General features: G+C 41.8%; 1 protein-coding gene across 5 annotated transcripts; it reads left to right on the forward strand.

The window, feature by feature from the left end:
* The first annotated feature begins 356 nt into the window (after positions 1 to 356).
* LOC128887374 (chromatin-remodeling ATPase INO80) lies at positions 357 to 18,973 on the forward strand. Of its 5 annotated transcripts, none has more exons than XM_054143198.1 (28): positions 357 to 664; positions 729 to 940; positions 1,190 to 1,349; positions 1,427 to 1,506; positions 1,582 to 1,793; positions 1,883 to 2,056; positions 2,117 to 2,413; positions 2,500 to 2,658; positions 2,765 to 2,934; positions 3,016 to 3,232; positions 3,318 to 3,405; positions 3,719 to 4,010; positions 4,079 to 4,281; positions 4,379 to 4,519; positions 4,598 to 4,719; positions 4,800 to 5,095; positions 5,183 to 5,459; positions 5,553 to 5,696; positions 5,771 to 6,026; positions 6,168 to 6,295; positions 6,365 to 6,459; positions 7,603 to 7,675; positions 8,927 to 9,085; positions 9,269 to 9,371; positions 9,757 to 9,869; positions 10,231 to 10,413; positions 10,495 to 10,852; positions 18,029 to 18,973. In XM_054143198.1, the coding sequence occupies exons 3-28, from the start codon at positions 1,216 to 1,218 to the stop codon at positions 18,463 to 18,465; spliced, it is 4,911 nt and encodes a 1,636-aa protein (XP_053999173.1). In that variant the 5' UTR covers positions 357 to 664; positions 729 to 940; positions 1,190 to 1,215; the 3' UTR covers positions 18,466 to 18,973. The 5 variants fall into 5 exon arrangements, with proteins under 5 accessions (XP_053999173.1, XP_053999176.1, XP_053999172.1 ...); XM_054143201.1 differs by having other exon boundaries at positions 729 to 765; XM_054143197.1 differs by having other exon boundaries at positions 357 to 586.
* The last annotated feature ends 3,631 nt before the right edge of the window (positions 18,974 to 22,604 follow it).

Here is a 22,604-nt window from a genome sequence, read left to right on the forward strand (position 1 = left end):
TTAATTCAGCAGTGATAAAGTTAACGATTCTTGTTATTATGATTATTATATATTTAATCATATACCACGAAACCTCTAAGAAACCCCTTCTTCATATTATAACAATTTAGATTTCTCAAATGAAAATCAATGAATTTTGTAAATTTAGTATCTCAACATCGATTTATTTATTTCTACTATAATTATGGAGCAGTACGTCTAAATGCACAAATTGTTCTATGTATTGAACCCAGATCGAAGTTACATTACGTAGGATATTTAAGGATTATTATATTTTATTGTATAAAATTGAAATGAGCGATAAAATTACTTCGTCGACAGTAAATGTTGGTAAAGCTGTGGAGCATCTATACATCGGCTATACTGGCGCCACCTATTGAAAACAAAAATGGTGGCCAACAATATGCCCTATCCCTGCCCTGGTTTTATGGCACGCCAAATGTCTGCGTTCTCTAGGCTTCTTTCTACTATGTATTTCCCTCTGACTGATATACCCATTTTCGATGTGAACAAAGGGAATCATTTTCTCGCGGTCGACCCTATTTTACGTGCTAAATAAGTGGGGCTACTTCTAACCAAACCGAAGGTGATCCAAAACTATCGAATATTTTGCGAAATTATAACCGCACCAGCTTGATTCGTCGTGTCATTCACCTTATATAATGTAATTGGTTACACACGATTCCATACGGCGGTTACACGCCTTTAACATGTATTGCCCGTTACAGGAAACACGAGAAAACAATCTAGGATTGTGGCAATGCAGTAAGGAGCAGAATCCTATATGTTTAACTAATACAGACTGCAAGATAGACGTTTTTAATTTGCTACACGTTATGTACGAATTACGTAAAAAATTTCCAGTCGTCTGTGTAACCTGTATCATCCGAGTCATTTAACATAATTAATGAAATGTCAAATAATCACAGAGTCATATTAGGTTTGTACGTATTGTAAATTAAGTATTTGTTTCCTTGACAACCGGTTTGTCGATGCTATTATTTTAGATGAATTTCTTTGAGCAATCCATTCGAATACATCGAGCAATTCTTGCATTGTTGAACACTCCTTATTTATATGTTAGAAATGTTCCATACATTATGATATAAAGGGATACGATGAAGATATCTTTGACTATTAATGAAGATTTTAAGTGCTTGTCCCTTACAGTGTATTTCTCTTATTGTAGGTTGCTGAAGTTCATATACACTGGTAATGACAGATAGGGCACACACAATGAGGTTGGAAGCAGAAATGGCTGCTCCTTTGCATCTGCAGAGATTGGAGCGCAGCCTCAATGTACAGCCCTTTTTGAGGCAGATCAACGAATTGTTCGAAGATCCAGCTAGGTAGCTTTTTATCTTTATCAAAACAACAAAACAAGAAATACAGGCATGAATTTTTATTATGTTTTTAACTTTCGTAGTGATGATGACAAATCTGTATCATCAAAATCCTCTGAAGGATCTGAGAATTATCTTGATAACGTACTGATTCGAAAAGAAGGTACGTAGACTGTTTTAGTATTTTAAAATTAAAATCTGTTTGGATACAATTATATAATAATTATTAACTTTACAGAAAAACGAATTAATAAGTTAAGGCTTTATAATATGTCGAGTGTGGGGGACGAACGCCGTTGGTTGCAAGATATTCTTTTAAGTGATTCGTCTGATAGCTCTGCTGCAGGATCTGATACAGATAGTCCAGTTACAGAAGAAGATTTTCAAGAAATGTTAAAGTTTCACATACTTAGGAAAAAGTATCAAGGTCGCTTCTATCAGAAACCAGAGGTAAGCTGAGATCTTTGGATAAAATTAATAAAAATTAAATAATTATAATTTAATTAACACAATTAAAAATGTGAATTTCTTACTTTCAGAATATACAATACCAGTATTATAGTGCTGGCTTATTATCGAATTATGATAGATTTTTAGAGCATCAAAAATTAATAGTTGGAAATAAAAAGAAAAAGGAGAAAAAACCAGATAAGAAAGTTATGAAGATAAAGAAGGAAAAAATTCCTCGTCATAGACCATCTGAAGATTATCCTGTACGTAGAAATTAATTAAATTCTTTTTTTACAATAGATAACGTTATATATCATTTCCAGGAAGGGGAATATCCAGACGACGAGTGGGATCGCACAATGCCTAGAGAAGAAGAATTAGATGAAGCTGAATTAGAAGCAATAATGCGCCATCAACCTCGTCAGCGTGGCAGAAAAAAGCATAATAACAAAAGCCCGGAAGTAATGGCGATGAGGAGACGGAAAATTTGGGTGATGATGTCTAAGAAAGAACTGGGGAAAGTACAAAGAGCAAAAACCAATAATCATAAGGAAATGTTAATTAGTTGTAAGAAGGTAGCACAACATTGTATGAAATATTGGAGGCAAAAGGCTATGCAAGTGAGTATTGCCTTATGTGGACCTACTATCTCTATTTGTTTGCAGATTGTTTAAAGAATCATGTATTTTTTTTTTTTTATTTTTAGTCGCAAAAGAATATGAAAGAAACCATATGGCGAGCAAAGCGTCTAACAAGGGAAATGCAATCTTACTGGAAACGCTACGACCGTGTGGAACGCGAAACCAGGAGAAGATTGGAGAAGGAAGCTGAAGAACAGAGAAAGATGGATGTAGAACTCATTGAGGTAATTGAAGTTAATTTTTTTCTTATATTTTTACAGTGTAACAAACACGGGAAGCCTAGTAATAGAAAATGCCTTTGTCCATTACACATATTACTTTATTATTCAGGCAAAACGACAACAAAGGAAATTGAACTTTCTCATTACACAAACTGAGCTTTATGCTCACTTTATGTCTCGCAAATTAGGAAAAGCTTCACCCGAGGAACAGTTGAGAATATTAAATCAATTAGACGAAGAAAAGAATCCAAGGCTTGTTGGGATTGACGATTACGACAGGTAAAATTGTCGAACAATAGTCTGTTTGTGTTACGATACAAGTTTACATTTGTAAATTGCGTATTATTTATATAAATGTAGCGAAACTATGAAGCAAAAGGCAAAGAGGAACGCTACCGAAGCGTTTGATAACGAAAGAGCCAGAGCAAGACAGTTTGATACCGCGGCTGCATCTCAAGAATTACGCCTTAGCGATACTCCAGAAAATTTAGAACATCCTCAACCGGCGATTTTTAAGGGAAACCTTAAAGGTTATCAATTAAAAGGGATGAATTGGTTAGCTAATTTATATGATCAGGTTCGTTTATATCATCGTTGTAATACAAAGTACAGATATTTAAATGAAATAAATTTGTACTTTCTTATTGTTGGTACTTCTTCAGGGAATTAGTGGAATTTTGGCAGATGAAATGGGCCTAGGAAAAACTGTACAATCCATAGCGTTTCTTTGTCACGTCGCTGAAAGATACTGTAAGTTACATAGGTTAGAATAATTAGAAATAAAGTTTGTAACATTAAAGTCACAATATTTGCTGCAGTTTTAACGAGCCATTTATTGTTAAACGTTTGTTAGGTGGTTCCTTTACTAACTACAGAAACATATTTTCTTCTTTATTGTAGAGTATCATACATTCCTTGTTCTAAAGGTGATCACGAGCATAACGGTTGAAAACGAGTAACATTAATAAATGGCTTGATACGAATACACTACATTGTTCGTAACTTGTTTAATACATTCTTTTTAGGATACTCTATTTTATAAATTTTGTTTATACTTATATAGCCGTATGGGGGCCATTCTTAATCATATCGCCGGCTTCAACGTTACATAATTGGCAGCAGGAAATGGCACGATTCGTGCCAATGTTTAAGGTAGTTCCATACTGGGGAAACCCGCAGGAACGCAAAATATTGAGACAGTTTTGGGATACTAAAGATTTGCACACGAAGGAAGCTTCGTTTCACGTAGTGATAACTAGTTACCAATTAGTCATTACCGACTACAAGTACTTTAACAGAATAAAATGGCAATACATGATCTTAGACGAAGCACAAGCTATAAAAAGCACCAGCAGGTTGGTGCTTATATGTTTCTTTTGCCTGCGTTGCGAACGAGCGATACTTTAACGTCTACCATTTGCAGTATGAGGTGGAAATTGTTGCTTGGATTCAGTTGTCGCAATAGATTGTTACTTAGCGGCACACCTATTCAAAATAGCATGGCAGAATTGTGGGCGTTGTTACATTTTATAATGCCCACTTTGTTTGATTCTCATGACGAGTTTAACGAATGGTTTTCGAAAGACATTGAAAGCCATGCTGAAAATAAAACTGGAATTGACGAAAGTAAGAATTTTATAATATACCTGAGTTAACCTGAGTAGCAAAATTATTCGTACACCTACATTAAAAATTGTCGCTATTTTTTTTCTTTTTCATTTAGAGCATTTATCGAGGCTGCATATGATCTTAAAACCCTTCATGTTGCGAAGAATAAAGAAGGATGTAGAGAATGAGTTATCCGATAAGATCGAAGTTATGGTGTATTGTCCCCTCACAACACGACAAAAGTTACTTTACTCCGGTAAGTTGTGTCAATTATAACTCTCGTGACATCGTTTTTCTGCTACACTGGTATGACAATAACTGCATTTTTGTACAGCACTGAAGAAGAAAATTAGAATAGAAGATCTACTACATTACACAGTAGGTGGCGGCGATACTGCTACTAACGATAAAAATTTCACATCAAATCTTATGAATCTAGTCATGCAATTCCGAAAGGTAACGGATGATCTGCGCAAATCTTTAATCAATTCGATGTAAACCGCGCTGTTTATACGTATAACGAATGTCAATTACAGGTTTGCAATCATCCAGAACTGTTCGAGCGTAGGGATGCTAAATCTCCATTGTTCATGCAGACAGAATTTTACGAGATGCCTGCGTTACTGTATACAGAGGGACTCGTGCACCTCTCGTTGCCATCCAAAGATCACATCTTGTATAATAAATTCTTCATATTTGCTACCGAATATATTCATCGAACTCTTCATGATGGCAGCGAACGGTTTACAGAAAATCCCTTCTCGTTTAGTAGATTTATTAACTTGTCCCCGATGGAAATGAATAAAGTGTTCATCATTGGTATTTTATTCAGGTATAAGAAGTGTTCCTACTAAATGTGTTACGTTTGTTATGTCAAGATATTTATTATATTATTATATATTGTATCATGTGTACGCAGATTGTGTCTTGCAACTATGATGGAAAGGAGAATAAAAATGACACGTTATTGGGAAGATTGGAGCGCCGACGAGAGAACAGAAATACCTAGAAATCAAATGCTTCTCTTACCTAGAAAAATCGACTCGTCGCGAGCAATGGGCGATTTAATATTCACAAGGAAGATTCTCGAGGGCGACTCTGTATATACACATACGACACACATTATTCACTCGATGCCGGAGACCGTAGCTCATCGAATTTTACGCAGCAGTAAAAAGACTGCTCAGTCGATAAAGGTTGGGAATTTTCATAGAATTTTTTTACCTCGTTTTACCAATTAACTTAACTTATACTTAAGTTATTAATCGTCTAACTATTATTCTTTGTAGAGAATACTTCCTTCTACTAAAGCAGAACAAGAAGACACAAAGGTGACCTTGCTACCAGAGCATCTTCATCTTCCGAGACCACCGATAATGAGACATTGTCAACAGACTACCATTCCATCCTTTATCTGCGATACTTATCCTAAGGTTGTTGAAATAATACACGCATCGATAGGCTCGTGTAATGATTGTTATAGGAATTAACCGAACGTTCGTTTCAGGTACAAGCTAGTCCCAGAAAATTGTATGTCAGTAGTAGTGCCGCAGCGTGTGCGTGGAGGAGACACGAGGAATGTGGTGGGAAATTCGGACAAAGACTTCTCTGGCTTGGTTGTGAACAAGCGCTTTCCACTATGGCGTTGCAAGGGAACTCTAGTCCTTCCCTAGCACGAACTACGTCAACGTTTTCTGTTCAACCTCAGGGTGGATTATCTGCGTGTACGCCTATCAATGGATGGTCGAACATTATAGTACCAGGTAAGCGGGATTTCAAAGTTATGTACAGAATATCACAGATAATTTTATAAAAAAAAAAAACACGTGTTATGAAAATATTATTTATCCAAATAATTACTTTCTTTATCTCTTCATCTCTGTTTATTTATGAAATTGTTACAGATAAGCAAACGTTGGTGACAGACGCAGGGAAACTTTCAGTATTGGACAGCCTTTTGCGCCGCCTGAAGGAACAAGGTCACCGTGTTCTTATTTATTCTCAAATGACGAAAATGATCGACTTATTAGAGGTATTCAAATTTAACCTCCATGCGCCTAATATCGTTATTAAAAGATTCTATATTGCGTTTTTATTACAGGAATACATGTATCACAGGAAACATACTTTCATGAGATTGGATGGCTCCTCGAAAATCTCAGACCGACGAGATATGGTCGCGGACTTTCAGAAAAGGTAACTTTGCCGTCAGTTGTAAATATTAGATGTATAAATAAGTAACTCGCTATTTCTTTACATGCTTGGAAAAGCAATTCTAACTCGTAGTAGTTTTCCGCCATTTTTTATCCAGGTGGCGCTGATACAGCTTTATTCATAATACTGCTGGATTTTCACTATTATCCATAATAGGAAAGTGTTATTAAATATGGAAAGTATCGATATCAATTAGAATAAATATTATCCAACGATTGGCTTACTAGTATTACGGATTTATTAATTTCAATAAATAGGAATAAACCATTAATATGTAAAAGATGTAACATTACAAGGGTGTTATAACATACCACCACGCATTTGCACAATAGTATTTGTCTGCCAATTTGAATACCCATCGATATGACTGGTATTAGTGTTAATCATAAGCAATGAATTTGCTATAAAATAGTAGATTAATGATCTTACACGTGATATTTCATGCATAATCGTTTACCAGGTGAAAATTGTAATATCTGTCCATCTAAACGAGCATCGTCTGCTTCGTTAATGAGAATAGATCATTAATAAACCGAACGAATTTTCTCCCGGCGCTGCTTAGAATATGTATCGGCTTCGCATCGTGTTGCATGTTCAAAGCGTGGCCTCTTAGCATGTCGTTCGTTGGCGAATTAATTGGCGAATCGTCCCCGTCTTGTAGACAGCTGCGGCTTCGGCTACCCGCCACGAATACATGATTCTAATAACGGGCGGCCGTCATCTTTCAGCCGCGTCATTATGCTTCAACGCACCTTGATCGCCATTACCCATTCACAGAATACCAAAAAAATTATCTGTTTGTTTTTTGATCCTGTTGGCGAATAAGTTTCTATTCATGAAGCAGCCTGGATCTTCAGCTGAACATTGCGATTTTCTTTTTATAAGAAGGAATAACTGGTCGAAATGACAAGTAGTACGCGTGCAGCTCTTTATGTGCAGTTCAATGAAGTATTTTTGTTTATTGTAATTTTAAAGATAGTCAGTAATGTCGCGATAATGTCAGTTCGGGCCACGTTTCGTACTGGAAATCCTCTAAGTGCGTACCTACCAGCATTACGAATTAATTTACATACAAAACACCACGTGCCGGGCCGTTCAATCTGCAACGACTGTTTCATGTTTCAGGGCGGACATATTCGTCTTTCTGCTGAGCACCCGAGCTGGAGGCCTGGGAATAAACCTCACCGCCGCGGACACGGTCAGTAATCTTATCCGTCGCTTTATCACCCGTACTTTGTACGTATTCGCTTAGGATTTCATGGCTAGAGCTGTCTGGCTCCGATATTCGGGACCCTTGACACTGGGAACAATCATCATCAACTAGGAATCGTCACAATGAAAGCATACTGCCTTCAGAATTTATGGCATATATCTTGTTTCCCCTGAACATGTCAATTTTAAGGAATTTTTAACTGGAAAAGTATGCAATTTAAAGAATTTAAATTTTAAGAATAGTTCTGCCTTTATATTATTTTCAATAACTTTTTGTTTTTTTTTTTTTTTCAAATATGAATGAACGTTAAACTTACTTCTGTTTAGTCTCCCCGCTATTTCCCTACACGAATATCCTTCTTCTTTTAAAATTTCTATAAGAAGTTCAGTGCTTCCCTTGCGAGTGATACGAGAAGAAGGATATAGAGAAGACATAGCGTGAGGAATCGCGATCTTGTTCTTTTTTTAGAGACATCAGATAATCACGAACGTGTCGTTCAATAACCTGTCCTACTGTCATCGATTTAACAAGTTCGAAATTGTTTGCCTGATAAGGTATCGTTCTGCGTTGTAAATTACAGATGGGAAAGAAATTGAATGGGCTGCATTGAATTATATCTTTGCGTCACGTGTATTTTCTGGTACAAAGCAAACTAATTCTCGTATGATCCTCGTTCATAAAGCTTATTGTTGTCGATAATATAAAAAAAAATCTTAAATACCATCAAATGTTTGAGGCTTCAAGCTAGGTGGATCTTTTAGTCTGCGAGCATTTGCTCAAAAGAAGGCGTGTTCGTGAAATGTATATTCGAGGTACGGACAGAATGGGACCAGAAATTAACGACACAATCGATAAGATTTTTTGGCCAGGGTCGTTTGCCCCGCATTGCCGAAACTGCATACTGTTGTGCACGGAGGTGCACGATCGTGGGCTGCAGGTATGCGTCGTCGTATGCATTTGCATATGCCCTCGTTCGAATATCGAGTAAAACGAGAACGTTTACAGCGTCACGCGATAAATATCTGAACCCCGAACGTTGATTTCCCTACCCCTACGAAGACGAACTTGCTAGCAATATGTTTATTCCCGACATTAGATATCAAAGCCAGAAAAATTAGATCAGAGTTGACCAAGGCAAACTAAGAAAACAATTGTACCGCAAAGGGTTAATTGTCAACGTTTAGCATCGCATTTTATTTTCATTTAATTTAACGTATAAAATATTTTGCTTTGCAGGTGATCTTCTACGATAGTGACTGGAATCCTACCGTAGATCAGCAGGCCATGGATCGTGCTCACAGACTGGGACAAACGAAACAGGTCACAGTCTATAGACTAATTTGCAAAGGCACCATCGAGGAGAGAATACTGCAGCGTGCTCGAGAAAAGAGCGAGGTTCGTTTATATATTTAGGTTTATGCAAACTATATTCTATGAGCTTCATTGAATATGCAGTCAGTGTAAGAAGTATTCGTACAGCAACCCGTTTAAAATAAATGGTTCCTGTACGAATACTTTTACACCGACTGTACCAATCTGTACAATTAACTCGATATAATTAAATACCGATTTTTTCAGATACAACGCATGGTGATCAGTGGCGGAAACTTCAAGCCGGACACTCTGAAGCCCAAGGAGGTTGTTTCTCTTCTGCTGGATGATGAAGAAATCGAAGCTAAATGTGAGTGTCATTGTAGAATGTTTATCGTATACTACAAAACTTTGAACGCTTGAGTCTCGATTGGTATAATAATAATCACTCATCCAAGACAAACATGATTTTACAATTGATGCATTGAAAGAATGTAAAACTAAGCTATCGAAATGATTAAAATTCATGTTGGACAGTGTAATCATTTCAATTCAGTCGCTCAGAAATGCATTCGACGACAGCGAAAGAGACACTAAGAACGGGTTCGTAAAGGGACGAGGAGAGAAGGGGGAGGTTTGCGTGGATGCAATTACATTATGCTCGTTAGGTTATGCTAATATCCTAATAACGAATAATAAGAAGAAGAGAAGCAACGAACGTCCCCGTATACATGCCCCGTGTGCGTATATTTCAGACAGCCAACGGAGCGAGGAGAGAAAGCAGCACGCGGAGGATGCTCGACTCGAGTCGAACCTATACCACAAGGAGAGGGACCGGAAGAGGAAGTTAACCGCGCTTCCGGTCAAGGTGAGCCCGACGCCCTTAGAGCCGCTATCGGTCCCGTCTTTCTTTACCTTTTCATTCTCAAGGGGTTATTATCGTACGCGCGAGAGAAAAAAAGATTCATCTTTTTCCAAGAATATTTACTTTCTACGCATAACACTAAACACGTTGAACTAATAAAGGAGATTTTTGTTGCTTATTTTTAATAATTTTGTTCACTGTTACAGCCACGTAAAATTAGTCCTCGTTTTCCACGGTTGACATAGTAACTTGACATTTTATTAAATGTTATGAAAAAAAAAATATTAAAAATACACAAAAAAAGAAATCCGTATCCTTTTCTTATTTTTCAACTAGACCTCTAACCTTGACGCTTTCCTTTCAGGGCGACGCTAAGAAACCTTGCCTGTCAGACGCAAACGGCGACAAAATTGGCGACGTCCAGTCCAACTCCAACGATAGCATTCAAGTCAGTGGGACCGTTCAATCGCATCTTGCGAACAATCATCAACAGATTCTCGACACAGCCGACGATTACAGCGTACCAACCAGTCCTGTGAAATCGGAGGTTTGTGCACGTTTGAATTAATTTGTTCACCTCGGTAAAAACATACAACAAAATTCAATACGATTGTCTCGTATATTCCAGGATGAAACCAGCAACGACGGCTTGGTGGTGGACGTGGACGGTCCAGTGGGGGTATCTGGCGGTGACTCTCGACAACTGCGAGTCGCCCAGTTCGGAGAACCCTGCAAGGTCAATCGTCTGGACCACCACGTGCCCTACAGCGGTGGGTCTACGATACGAATGAGGCCCACGATACGTGGCACCAGTAAACGTGGTAGACCTCGTGGTTCCCGCAGAGGAGGCCCTGTGGGAGGTAAAGGCAGAGGCCTTCTGTTGCTTCATCCACCGTCGAAGGGTGCCGTTGGGAGCGATCCTCAATCTCCAGCATCATTGTCTCCTAACAACAGCAGCGCGGCCAGTGAGCAGACTTTGCAACACGGTGAGTGCGATGCTTGTCGGAAGACTTTTTTTAGCTATGAAAATGTGTTGATGAATATTGGTTACGTGGCAATAATCAGTTGACTTGAAAAAATGAGAAATGATATTTACTCCAAATGGGTAAGGAGTGTGGATAGCCATGAGTGATAGAAGATAACGACTTTGAGCAGTCGGTTCATATCGTTTCATTTGCAGTATATGCAGTGTATGTAATATATTTAGACTGAGTAGTTTAGTAGGGCAAGGCACTTGAAGGTCACTCGGCAAGGACGATCAGGAAAATAAATCTCCATCTGATCAGATCACTATGGCTATCACAATTAATCTCGAGGCTGTCGATGTATATTTTAATGTTCCGTTCCGCACGTAATACGGTAATTCCAGGACGTTGAGTTCGGTTTGTCAGCGGGTACATAAATAATTAATGCGGTTGGTTGTTATTCGGAGTTATCGCGATTAACATAAATAATTAACAGCGTCAGTTTTTATGGATTATTCAGATCGCAGGGATCGTGGGATCGTTTCGTGGCATTATTCAGTAATTATCTACCTGGTAGAGGCTTCGTTTTTCAAGTTCCACTTTGTTGATTCACGTGATATGACGAAGTGTGTCAAATTTTGGTCTGTTTAATATTCCCTTGAAGGATTTTTTAAGGGAGCTGTATATTTTCAACTTTATTGGGTATTGCTCTAAAATTATCGAAAGATATGTAAAAAAGAAACGAATTCATTTTGTTTTGAAAGCCGATATTGGCCTTGAAATTTTAACAAAAATAACTCGAACGAATTAGTTTTACTAATCGTAACAAATGCCCATTTGAACGAGGTAAGTAACTGAATTAAAGGAGTATGTGATTGCTTAACGTGTTTATTTCTATGAGCGTATATAAATTCCTACAAGTTTTTAAAAAAAAAAAAATGTTACAGTGGGCCTGTCCTTTTGAAGTACCTATACCTACCTCGACGCGCGAGTCGAACATATCAGGATCCAATTAAGCGAAACTTCGGTCTTAGCGATCAATCCGTGGAAAGAGGATTCCGTTAACTCGCAGGGAAGGGAATCGCCACCCCCGCCGCGCTTTTGCTTTCGCTCCAAGCGCCCCATCTGCGCCGCAGTCGAAAATTCTCACTCGAAACTCTCGCCTGAGTCGTCGCGAATCGAGCGAAGTTGTTCAGCGAGGATTAGCCGAAAGTTGCTAGGGGTCGGTGCACAAACGTGGCGCGAGGGGGCGAGGGTGAGAGATAAACTCGAAATGCCCCCAGACGATGAAAATGACTTTTCGTGACGCACCCTCTAATCGATACGCCGTTAATCCCGACCGACTCTTTCATACGCACTTTGCCCCCTGGCCCTCTTTATTTCGCCACTGTCGCACCGATCGGCGGGGTTCTCATGGGATTTCCAAAAAGGAAAAGTGTCCCCCGTGGACGGGACGCAGCCGACGCGGATCCAGCGAAATTCCCTCGCGGGCACATGTGCGCGCAAGTTCCAACGGGGAACAGTTGGCCAGCTTCCAGAGGGTACGAGACTCACCCTTCGTGGGGCACCCTCAAAACCCCCCTCAAAGTCCCGTGACTCATTGTGGGCGCTTTCGAAGCCCCCGAGCGTCTTCTGGGACTCGGGTCGTCTTGGACCCCGAGGGCTACGTTGCGGTTTGCGGGAACGCCGATCGAGTACCTTGTTGATGTAGAATGCATTAAAAAAAGTACCTTTCACATTGACGTCTATACGTGTTATCGACACTTTTATTTATCTATCTTAACGCCTTGCTGACCAGCTATTTTTCGGCGAATGAACATAAAATGGAAATATCTGAATAAACTTCAACGAACGTGTTAAGGGATAACGGCAGTCTAGAGGCTGAAAAAAAGGCCTAACTTCGATGATTAATCTCGAGAGTGTCGCGAAAGGAATAGGATTTCTTTTAACAGGCTTTATTTAACACACGTCGAAGTATAAACAATTTTATCGTTTCAGCAACTTCACCAAATATATCAGTTTCGTTGCGATTTTCTTTGGGAAAGCATACTCTGCGCTTCGGTGGGACTTTTTTTTTCTCCACTTGTTACTGTCTTTCTCTAAAATATCATTTTGCAATTCTGAAAGATATATCGTTGAAAAAAGAGGGAAATTGCACTTCTTGGAATTTAAACGAATAATGTAAATACAAGTTCGTAATTAATGTCATACAGAGCGAGTTTTAACGAAAGCTCGGAAACATTCGGGACGGGCCGTGTATTCGCCATAGAACTAATTTGGAGTATAAATGATTCGCTAAGAAGTCCAAGCTCTGAGTGATAATCGAAACGGGTAGAGCGAGGAGGGGGAGAAAAGGAGAGGGGTAAGCGAGTTCCAAAAACCTAAGAAGAGCATCATCGATCGCAGCTGTCGCGTTCGCTCCGCACCTGCTATTGTCCGCTCGCCTTCCAGTCGACGACGAGCCAGAAAGAGAGGACGACCCCTTTCCTTTCCTTTTCCATGCATGTAGCACGAAGAAGAGGATCGTTGAGCGCGAGGTGCGCGTTTTGCCCGCGTAAACTCGGTCCACGTGTCGTTGCGTGAGCCCACCTACTCGTTTCGAGGACCACTCGTCGACCATCGTCCCGTTTTCGTTCGTTTTTTTCTCCCGTCGCCCCATCTCACATTCAATCTCCACCCCTCTTGCTAATCATTCGACTCCTCTTGCTAATCACTCCTCTCCTCTCGTCATTATCCGTCCCGTGTCGCGTCTCGCGAGATACAAATGCGTTGACTCCCCGCGCGCGCGTCGTATCTATAAGTTGGGTCTGTGGCAATTGTCGATCTACGTATTCAGGGTGTCGAACGTCGTAAGCAGACAATCATCGACGCGATAAATAAATTCGAATGCTAAACGAGCTAAATGCTGCAATTAAAGAGCCTGTAAACAGGCACGCGGTGAATAAAGCGTTACGAGGGCACGCCCGGTCAGAAATCATGAAACTTTACCTATTTTCGAGTTGTTTATCAAATTTACGAATACGTCGTTCGAATACGGTAAACTAATTAGACGCAGAAATGACGCAGGGCTCGTAGGGCATGACTCAGTGTTTACAGGAACGAGTGACGCAGTGTTTGCGAGCGAGAAAGTCACGTATAAATTACGCGGGTACTTTACAAAAGCGACGAGTGCCTAACGCATTTTGCGTTTCTCTTAATTCGCCTAACAACACTGCAGACGTTTACCCCCGGTATCTGTTCGAGTTATTGTTCTTAAATGGGAAGCGATTTATCCATTTTTTGGTATGGATCGCCGAAATTGTTTTGCGAGCTGTTTTAAAAAGTGAAGTACATTCTAAATGAAACAGAAAAGATCGTATCATCGTATATGCGAATGTCGAAGATGATTGTTCGAAGCTTACCAAACACGGATTCTGAAACGTCACCTTCACTTTGTGTACACATAAGTAGTTTTCTTGTAGTCGTACGATCCTTGTAGTTTTCTTTCAGCACCTCAATGGAAAGAAGGTTCGTTTAGGAAGTCTTTACATTTAAATTCGTAGACGATGGAGAACTAATTAAATTTTATTCGAAAACATTTTCTCGTCAAATTATCGGGATACGATGAACACCGTGCGCGCAAAGAAGAGTAAAAAGAAAATATCGATTCGAGCGAACGACGTGTAACAGCCATCGAATTTTCATATCGTTTGCGTAATTCCTGGCAGAGAGTAGATAACTCTGGCCATGGTCCCGGAAGGAACAGAGTTATATGTTGGAGGGGGTGGTTGAATTTCGTCGATTTGTGCCGTGCCTGACAGTACCTCGCTGTGTCATCCCTCGCCCGTTCCCTTCCGTCATATTTCCGTGTCGCGTAACGGAAAGTAATTCCAGTTCGCCAAGTTCGAGTAGTCCGACGACGAATTATGGTTCCACGAGTTTCTAATTCTGCGACGAATGGAGATTAACCCGAGGATTCAGAAAGTATTCCAATATAACAAAATGACTCGTAGACGTTTCTGCCGAAGCTAGAATTATAAATGTACGAATACGAAGGCATGGAATTAATTTTTACACCTGATACTTTACCCGCAAAAAAATCATGAAAATTGCTTCTGATCTGGTAAGAAAAATAGTACCCCTTTAAACATTTCCGTTCTCGCCACGTTTAAATGACAAAACACCAATCGACTCTAACGTCTATGCCTTTTTCATCCATCGACGACACACGTTTAACGTCATCAAGAATCTGACACCGTCGAGACTATGCTCGAGCAGTTCGCGCTCCAAATCTAAGCGTCTGGGGCAATAAACAGCCCAAGCGTCTCGACTCTTCGTGGCCCTGGATCCATATCCCCCCGTTATTACGATAATAAATCAGGCGATTCGTTATCCTGGTCGACCTGGCGGCTCGTCGGTGGCTGCGAGCAAAGGGCCCAGCACGGCGGGAGGGGGCCTAAACTATTTCATTGTCCCCCGCTTTAGAATGCAATAATTTTCTCCAGTTCCAGGGTGCCCGAGGCGAGAGAGAGAGAGAGAGCCTCGGAGCACCGTGAAAGCGGTCGCTGGTTGCTAAAGGACGAAAACACCGTGGATGGGAGGGGGAGTGGTGAGTGGGTGGGAGGGGTGGAGGAGTTTGGCTGTTGCTCGGGCAGAGATACGGCAGGATAATGCGGGAAGATAGGATGGAGCAAGGATATTGCTGGCTGGACGGTCGGCATTCCGCGGATCCTCCTCGCGTTCCACTCGCCCCTTCCAGCTACCTCGAAACTTCGCTCGAGGAAGACCCTCTTTGTGCGTCCAGCGGGCCTCGTATCTCGCGGCGGAGATCTCACCCACGCGTGCTTTTCGCGACGGTACCCCCTCGATGAGAAAATATTCCAACGGACTCCCCTCTGCCCGTCAGCCATCGTCCCGAGGGGTTATACTCCCTTGCGGTGTCGCACTAAGGGCGCGGATCACTGTGACATCTTTAAATAGTCGACTTCTTTTTGTATCTCTCGAAAGGCACGTTCAAGTATGTTGTAAAAATTTGAAAAAAGAATTCTTTGTAATTGTCGGAGTTGCGACTGCGGGTATTGGATATCGTTAAGGGAGAAGACATCTTGGTTGCGTGTAGATCGTACCTGTGTTCCATCATTTTCTTTTTTCTTTTTTAAGAATTGATTTGATAGGGGGGGGGGGCATCGGACTGCCGGGGATTGTTGAGTAACGAAAAAATCGGTTTTATTTGGATGTTTGAAATAAAATTTCACAAGTCTTTTTCGAATGACTTTCGGGTATGGTTAGACTTGAATTATAAAACCAAGCATTTTCATTTTCTACGCGATGTACCTTGGCAGAACGTAGAGATTTCTCGAAATATCAGGATTTGTAATAGCAAACGATAACGTGCCTTACAATGGTACATACACGATGGCGACATTGTGTAATTAATAAAACATCTCACCAAGAAGTCTTACCCATTACCAGGATTTTCCTAAACCTCTGCTGTCTTCATTCTGCAGATTTGCATCAGGAGTCATCCTGGTATCCCACGTGCACCCCTATTTCTACATAACGTCAATCCTCAGAATTCTTACACGCAGATTTCTAAACGGTACCCATCCATGTCTTACAATGCTATTCCGTCTACCCGATGGCCACATTGCGTAATTGATCAAATAACTCGTAAGAACCTTCCCGAACCCCTAAGAGTACCATAGAGTTCCCCATTCCTGCCTCAATCCTTCGAGTCCTAAGGGCGTCACTCCAGCAGACTCCACTTCCCCCAATCAGCGATCAATCGTCGGCCAAATCGTCTGCAAACTCGATCTTCTTCGTAGCCACTCTCGGCATCCCCCTAGAAAATCTCTTCCACGGCTGAAGAATCTCCATTTCGAGGACTCCTCAGAAATCCCGAGCGTCGCGCGTAGAATTTCGAAAGCGCATAACGACGCGGTACCCGCGGAACTGTGCAGCCGTCCCTCGAGCTTTTCCCACCCTTTGTTCGCCGGAGTGGCCACTCGAGGAGTTCCCCCGCGCGAGAGGTGGCTGAAGAGCGCCTCCTGAAAGGATCGAGAACGTGCCAAGGAATGTCGACGACTCGGAACGACGCGAGGAGAGGACGAAAAAGGGGGGAAAAAGGACGAGCGTACGAAACGAAGGAGGAACGACGCCAGATGAAAGGAGACGGGGGGATAACACGTCCTCTCTCGTACATCCTTGCTCGGCTACTGACCTCCGACCCTGTCACTCACCCTCCTCCTCCTCCTCCTCCTCCACCTCCTCCTCGTCCTCCTTCAGGCCAGAATTTTTCTCCCTCGCTATCTCATTAAATTCTTCCACCTCCCTCTGGCGCGTCCCCGCGGTTGGCTCCTGCGCTTACGATCACTCGAATAGATGCCGTGGCACGATCCACGAGTTTGTGTTCGTTCCACGCCGCGGTGTACCGGTGAATAACCGATTAACTGGTCAGACCACTCCACGCTAAATGGAAGGGCCTTCGTACCCTGCATCTGCCATTATAATCGCGAAAACTTGCACCGGGGGGACCCTGGTCCCGGTCTCTTTCCCGCGAAATTCGTCGCTCTAGGGCTCTCCTCGTGTCCTCCACGAGAAACTGCCGACGGAGAGTAAGGGCACCGGGTCGTGTTGACGAAATTCGTTGCCTCGAGGAGGGAGCTTCCTTCAGGATCCTGGAAACAAGGCATTTTTTGTACAGATTTTTCGAAAGCAAAGTATCGAGCGGATCTTTACGAAGCTTACGGGGTCTTTTACTAGATATTTGGCGATAACCAAAAGGCTGTGTTTTTACGAACTTCGGACATTTTCCTTAGCAGACAGAACTTCCACTGTAGATAACAATTAACCGTGCTTTTAGAGAACCCTCTACAGGTAAGAATTTTTAATTTGCCTCCTAAATGAGAACAAGAGATAATCAACGACGGTGATTGTATAATCGATCAAGATTTATTACGTAATAATGTATTTGTAAATAAATCGTGTCTTAGGAGACGGAAGTTATTTAATCAACCGACCCAATAAATGAATAAAGATGGAATATCTTATTTCGCACCTCGCCCATTCGTTAAGCTTCACGAAGAAATTATACCGAACTCGATGTACCAACTCTTCGTCGTGACACGTGTACTCCACCCTCCAGATAGCCTTATACAGACGATATAGTATAATAAAGACGCAATCGTAATAATTAACGAGCAACGCTTTGCGTTACAGGTCAAGGAACATCCGGTCCAGCTGAAGGCGACGGCCCCAGCACGGTGGGTCCTCTAGGTCCAGTGGGTAGCCTGGGCCCTCTGCCAGGCAGAGGAGGTGCGCCAACGATTCGAAGAGGACCCGGACGACCTAGACTCAGACCCTCGGGTCCAGGCCACCAAGGATACCGTACCTCTGGTCACCATCACGGCAGGAAAGTCCAGCGGCCGCTTCCGGTGCCTTTGAGGTCCCAGCAGACGATCGCCACCGTCAACCAACACAAGTCTTCTGTCCAACGTCCCTCTGGATCTGGCTCGTCGATCTCCTCCTCGTCTATGAACGCCACCACCTCCTATCCCTCCTCAGCCGAGTCTCGACCGTTCGGGTTCTACACGCAGCAGCAGCAGCAGCAGCAGCAGCAACAGCAGCAGCAACAGCAGCCACGCGGATCCTCCTAGCTTTCGGAGGGCGAATTCCTTCGAGTGATCCTCGAAGGCGATTCCTGAGCCCCAGCTCTCGTTGGCTGACTTTCGAACTCCTGCACGACTCGTTCGAGAACGATTATTTTTCCATCTTGCTGGCCGAACCTCACAGGAGCGTCCCCTAGACCTGACGGAGGTCGAGGGATGAAGAACTTGCTCCTATCTCGAAGAACTCTTCGTCCTTGGACAGGCTTGAGGATCTTCGTCGGACAAACGCTTTCGGATGGACTCTTATTTCTAGGTAGCTTCGGGATTCTCGTCGGAAGTACTTCCTATTCTCCCTTTTTGAACCGTGCAGATCGATGGTTTTCACCGATTGTCTCGGCCTGCGTTCAGCGGCGTTTAACGAAGGGGACTTTTGACTCAAGGACTTCATGGACTCGATTCGTCACGGTAGTTAGCGGCGATTTCACGCTCAAATAGTGCAATGCAGATCTTTTAACGGACTTAGTTCGTTCGCGTTAGTGAAATTAGGAGGAAATTCACGAGGAACAAGTAACAGCGAAAAGAAATTTTTGTGACGAAGAAATTACAGGTGAACAAGATCGTAGTTTCAGTGTTTGATTTAATCGAGAATCTACGTTCGCGGTACGCGCGATACGAGGTTCGGAGTGAACGTGTTCGATGCGAATTTCAATGTAAGGTTCAAAATTCGCGGTAAATATGTTTCGTGATTCGTGGTGAACATGTTTCGAGGTACGACGAACAAGCACCGTCGTGATTTTTTGCGTGTAAAGTATATATGTACAAAGGTCGGTATTTAAGCGATTATTAATCGATTAAGGACAATGAATTCAAAGCGCGAAATCGTCTAGGCAATTTGTACAAATTAAATGAAATCACGCCACTCGTTGTTAGGTACTTAATAGAAGTTCGAGCACACAGGATTAGTAAGATGAATGGAAATTTAAAGAAAAAGATGACGAATGAGAAGGTGGCCGACAGTATCTCGACGAAGGAAGTTTACTCTGACGAGAGATCCCGGAAGGACGTCGAACGATCCGCGAGGAAGTTCTTGCCATGGAAGCTTCGACGCGACACCAGTAGTTTCTCGAAACGAACACGAACAAAGTGGCGAACAGTACCGTGACTAGCTTTCATTTATTTTATTTCTTCTAGTTTTATTTAGCAAGTATCTGTAGAAATAAATTATGCGACGAGACGCGAGCGACCGTCGAGCAAATTAGATCGAATCAAGATGGCGGCGATGTATTGTCTCGTGAATCGACAAACCGCTCGACGAAGCGAAGATCGAGATCGAAGAAAGCTGGCCCGTTCTCGTTCTCGTTCTTCGTTCGCTTCTTTTATCCTCACGTCTATTTTTCTCTCCTCACTACTGTCTCCCTCTCTCTCTCTCTCTCTCTCTGTACTTCAACGTACTACGATTCGTCGACGCTGTAGCACCGTTCCATCATTTAGGCTCGGTTAGACGATATTTTTTATGCGTGGTATGAGAAACCACGTCATTAAGCTGATTCGATTTGTAAAAGAATGGTATTTATATTAGCAATAAATGATTGAAATGGCCACAAGAACTGCTGACTTTCGTCGATTGCTTTCAGATTGGTCCCATGATGCAAGATTGACGTAAGTGTATTTGGTGACCCTGTCGAGGAAAATGATCTCATGAATACTTTCGGTTATATAGATTAACCTTTGCAAACTTAACGGAGAGATCCTACATATGCCATACTTTGATTTGCTTTTTTCAAGGTACACCTGACGTTGGCTGTAAAGTGTCAGGTCACTGGAGCGAGTACAATAAACTTACGGGATGATTAAACAATTTTATTAATCAATTCTCAGAGTTTTGTTTGTAGTACATCCTATGATATTCCATTCGATTCGTAAAAAATGTTATTATTGCTACTACCGGAGCTACCTAGTAGAACCGTGTACGTTTTCCTGGGAATGGCGTTTTTACGTCTTTGTGTTTATATTTTGTCTCGCATTCCTGGCATCGCAACGCGAGACATTACGGGTGTCCAGTTGGCTTGTTTTTGCCGCGACACGTCGGAGTGAACGACGTAAATGAAGTAAATGAATGAACGATGAATAATGGATGCGCCAGCGTTAACCTCACCGACGCGATGCTAGTTTTTTTTTCTGGCCGAGGTTTCTACGACTCCGCGTCCTTGTTAAATATCACTCGTTATCATTCCTGGATGAAGACGAAGAGGCTGATCGTTTGACGACACGAGCGGATGTCTATGGATTTATGGGAAATGGAAATATGGTGAAATTTACGAGAAGGTGAACAAATGAAAAAATATATAAAATATAAACGATAATACACGCGAAGTTGCTAAATCTTAACAAATTCGTAGCTCTCTTACTACTTGACATTTTGGATCGGACCTTTTTTTTCGTTGTAGATCTCACGGAACCCTACAAAAGACACATAGAAAGTTTTCGTCTACGGTGCAAGCTAAATTTCTTAAAAATAATAAAATGATCTTTTTCAGAATTCGCAAGGACGGTTGCCCGTCGATTTTCATCAAACTCTAAAATTGTTTACAAAAATGATCTTTTACTTCGTCGGTCAAAATGAAGCATATTTCGTCAAATAACATATAGGAGCAACGTTTGTTATTTACGAGAGAAAAACTTGTTAAAGAAAAGGGAAACGGTGGTTCTCTCAACTTGCATCAATTGTCGAACCTTCCTTTTGTAAGATGAAGAAGTATGCCAGTAAAACGACGCGGTCAAGAGACGAAGAGAGAAAACAACCCTAAATGCGGAATCGCGTTAAGGAGGTGATCGTTCGCTCGATCAAGCGCGACGATAATATTCATCGATCACCGTGGCGTTTATTTCCTTGTCGGATTACGAGTCGAAAAATGAGCGTGAAAACGTCGAGTGACCAGCGTTTATAGACGCAAACGGTACGCGGGCGGCAAGTTACAGGAGACACGAAGCTTCGACCGGGAGGATCTCTCGGTCTCGAACGATCGGGAACGACCGGCATCGAAACCAATCACGCAGATGATGACGCGGATACCGCCAGCAGCTGCTTACCCACTTCGATGATCGTCGTCCTCGGGTTTCAGGCGTGCCTTCTTCGTCCGACGTCGCGTGGCGTCGTGCTGGAATCTTGATGCCGAAAGAATTCCTCGGTTCTTCAGGCTTAAATACGTGCGAATCGACGATTGTAACGTAACGCCGCTTTCGTTTCGCGCCGATTCTCCGCTTGGACATTCTGGAACAATGTTTTTCTCGACGGTGAACGGATTTCTCTGCGATGATGTCAGGTGGGAATTAGATTAATGGGTGGTTGCCGTTGCGAAACGGGGGCTTCGAGGTACGAGGATCGACGTGGACAGCGAAGGACGCGATAACAGGATTAGTGTAGAGGGTTTTGGAGCCAATTTATGGATTGGAAGATGGAAGGAGAGTGGTACGTTTTACGGAGAGATAGGAAGGTTCGAAAAAGGTAGAAGTTAGCGATGCGCGCGAGACGAGATTCCTACGATCTCGATGTTGATCTCGGCAAGATCTCGTCGACTTATAAAATTGGAATCAAAATTTGTAAACGTGGAAACATTTCTCGGAATATATTACTAAAGAATTGAATGTCAACACTTATAACACACACCTTCGTGTTATTAGGAACGATATACGAGTTTTCTTAGATTATACGGATCTAAGGATTACATTTCGCACAGTATGTAAGAACATCGAAAATAGGATAATTTTATGCAGTGCAAGAAAACAAAATTATTTTCAGAAAATACGTACGCGTAGTTCGATCTGTAGTTTAAAAATCGACGGATTTCACGACGAGCGTAAGAATCAGGTGATTGAAAATCGATACAGGAAAGATGCATGCGAAATCATTTTTGCGATTTATTTTATTCTAACATACTTATTATCAAGCGTTACGTCGGTGTGACATTTTTCAGATGTGCGCCCATACTATTTGTAAAGGATTTTCAATCATAAAACGCAAATTGTCGTGATAATCGACTAACATTTTGCGATAAAAATGTGTCAATGTTAATACATAATTTATAAAAGTGAGTTTAATTATCAACCATCAATGAGAACACTGAATCTATTGATAATTCTTTTTTTTTTTCTGTAATCCGAATGAGCTCACCGAACGAAGGAAGTTC

This window comes from Hylaeus anthracinus, unplaced genomic scaffold, assembly GCF_026225885.1.
Source record: "Hylaeus anthracinus isolate JK02 unplaced genomic scaffold, UHH_iyHylAnth1.0_haploid 11985, whole genome shotgun sequence".
NCBI classification, from domain to species: domain Eukaryota; kingdom Metazoa; phylum Arthropoda; class Insecta; order Hymenoptera; family Colletidae; genus Hylaeus; species Hylaeus anthracinus.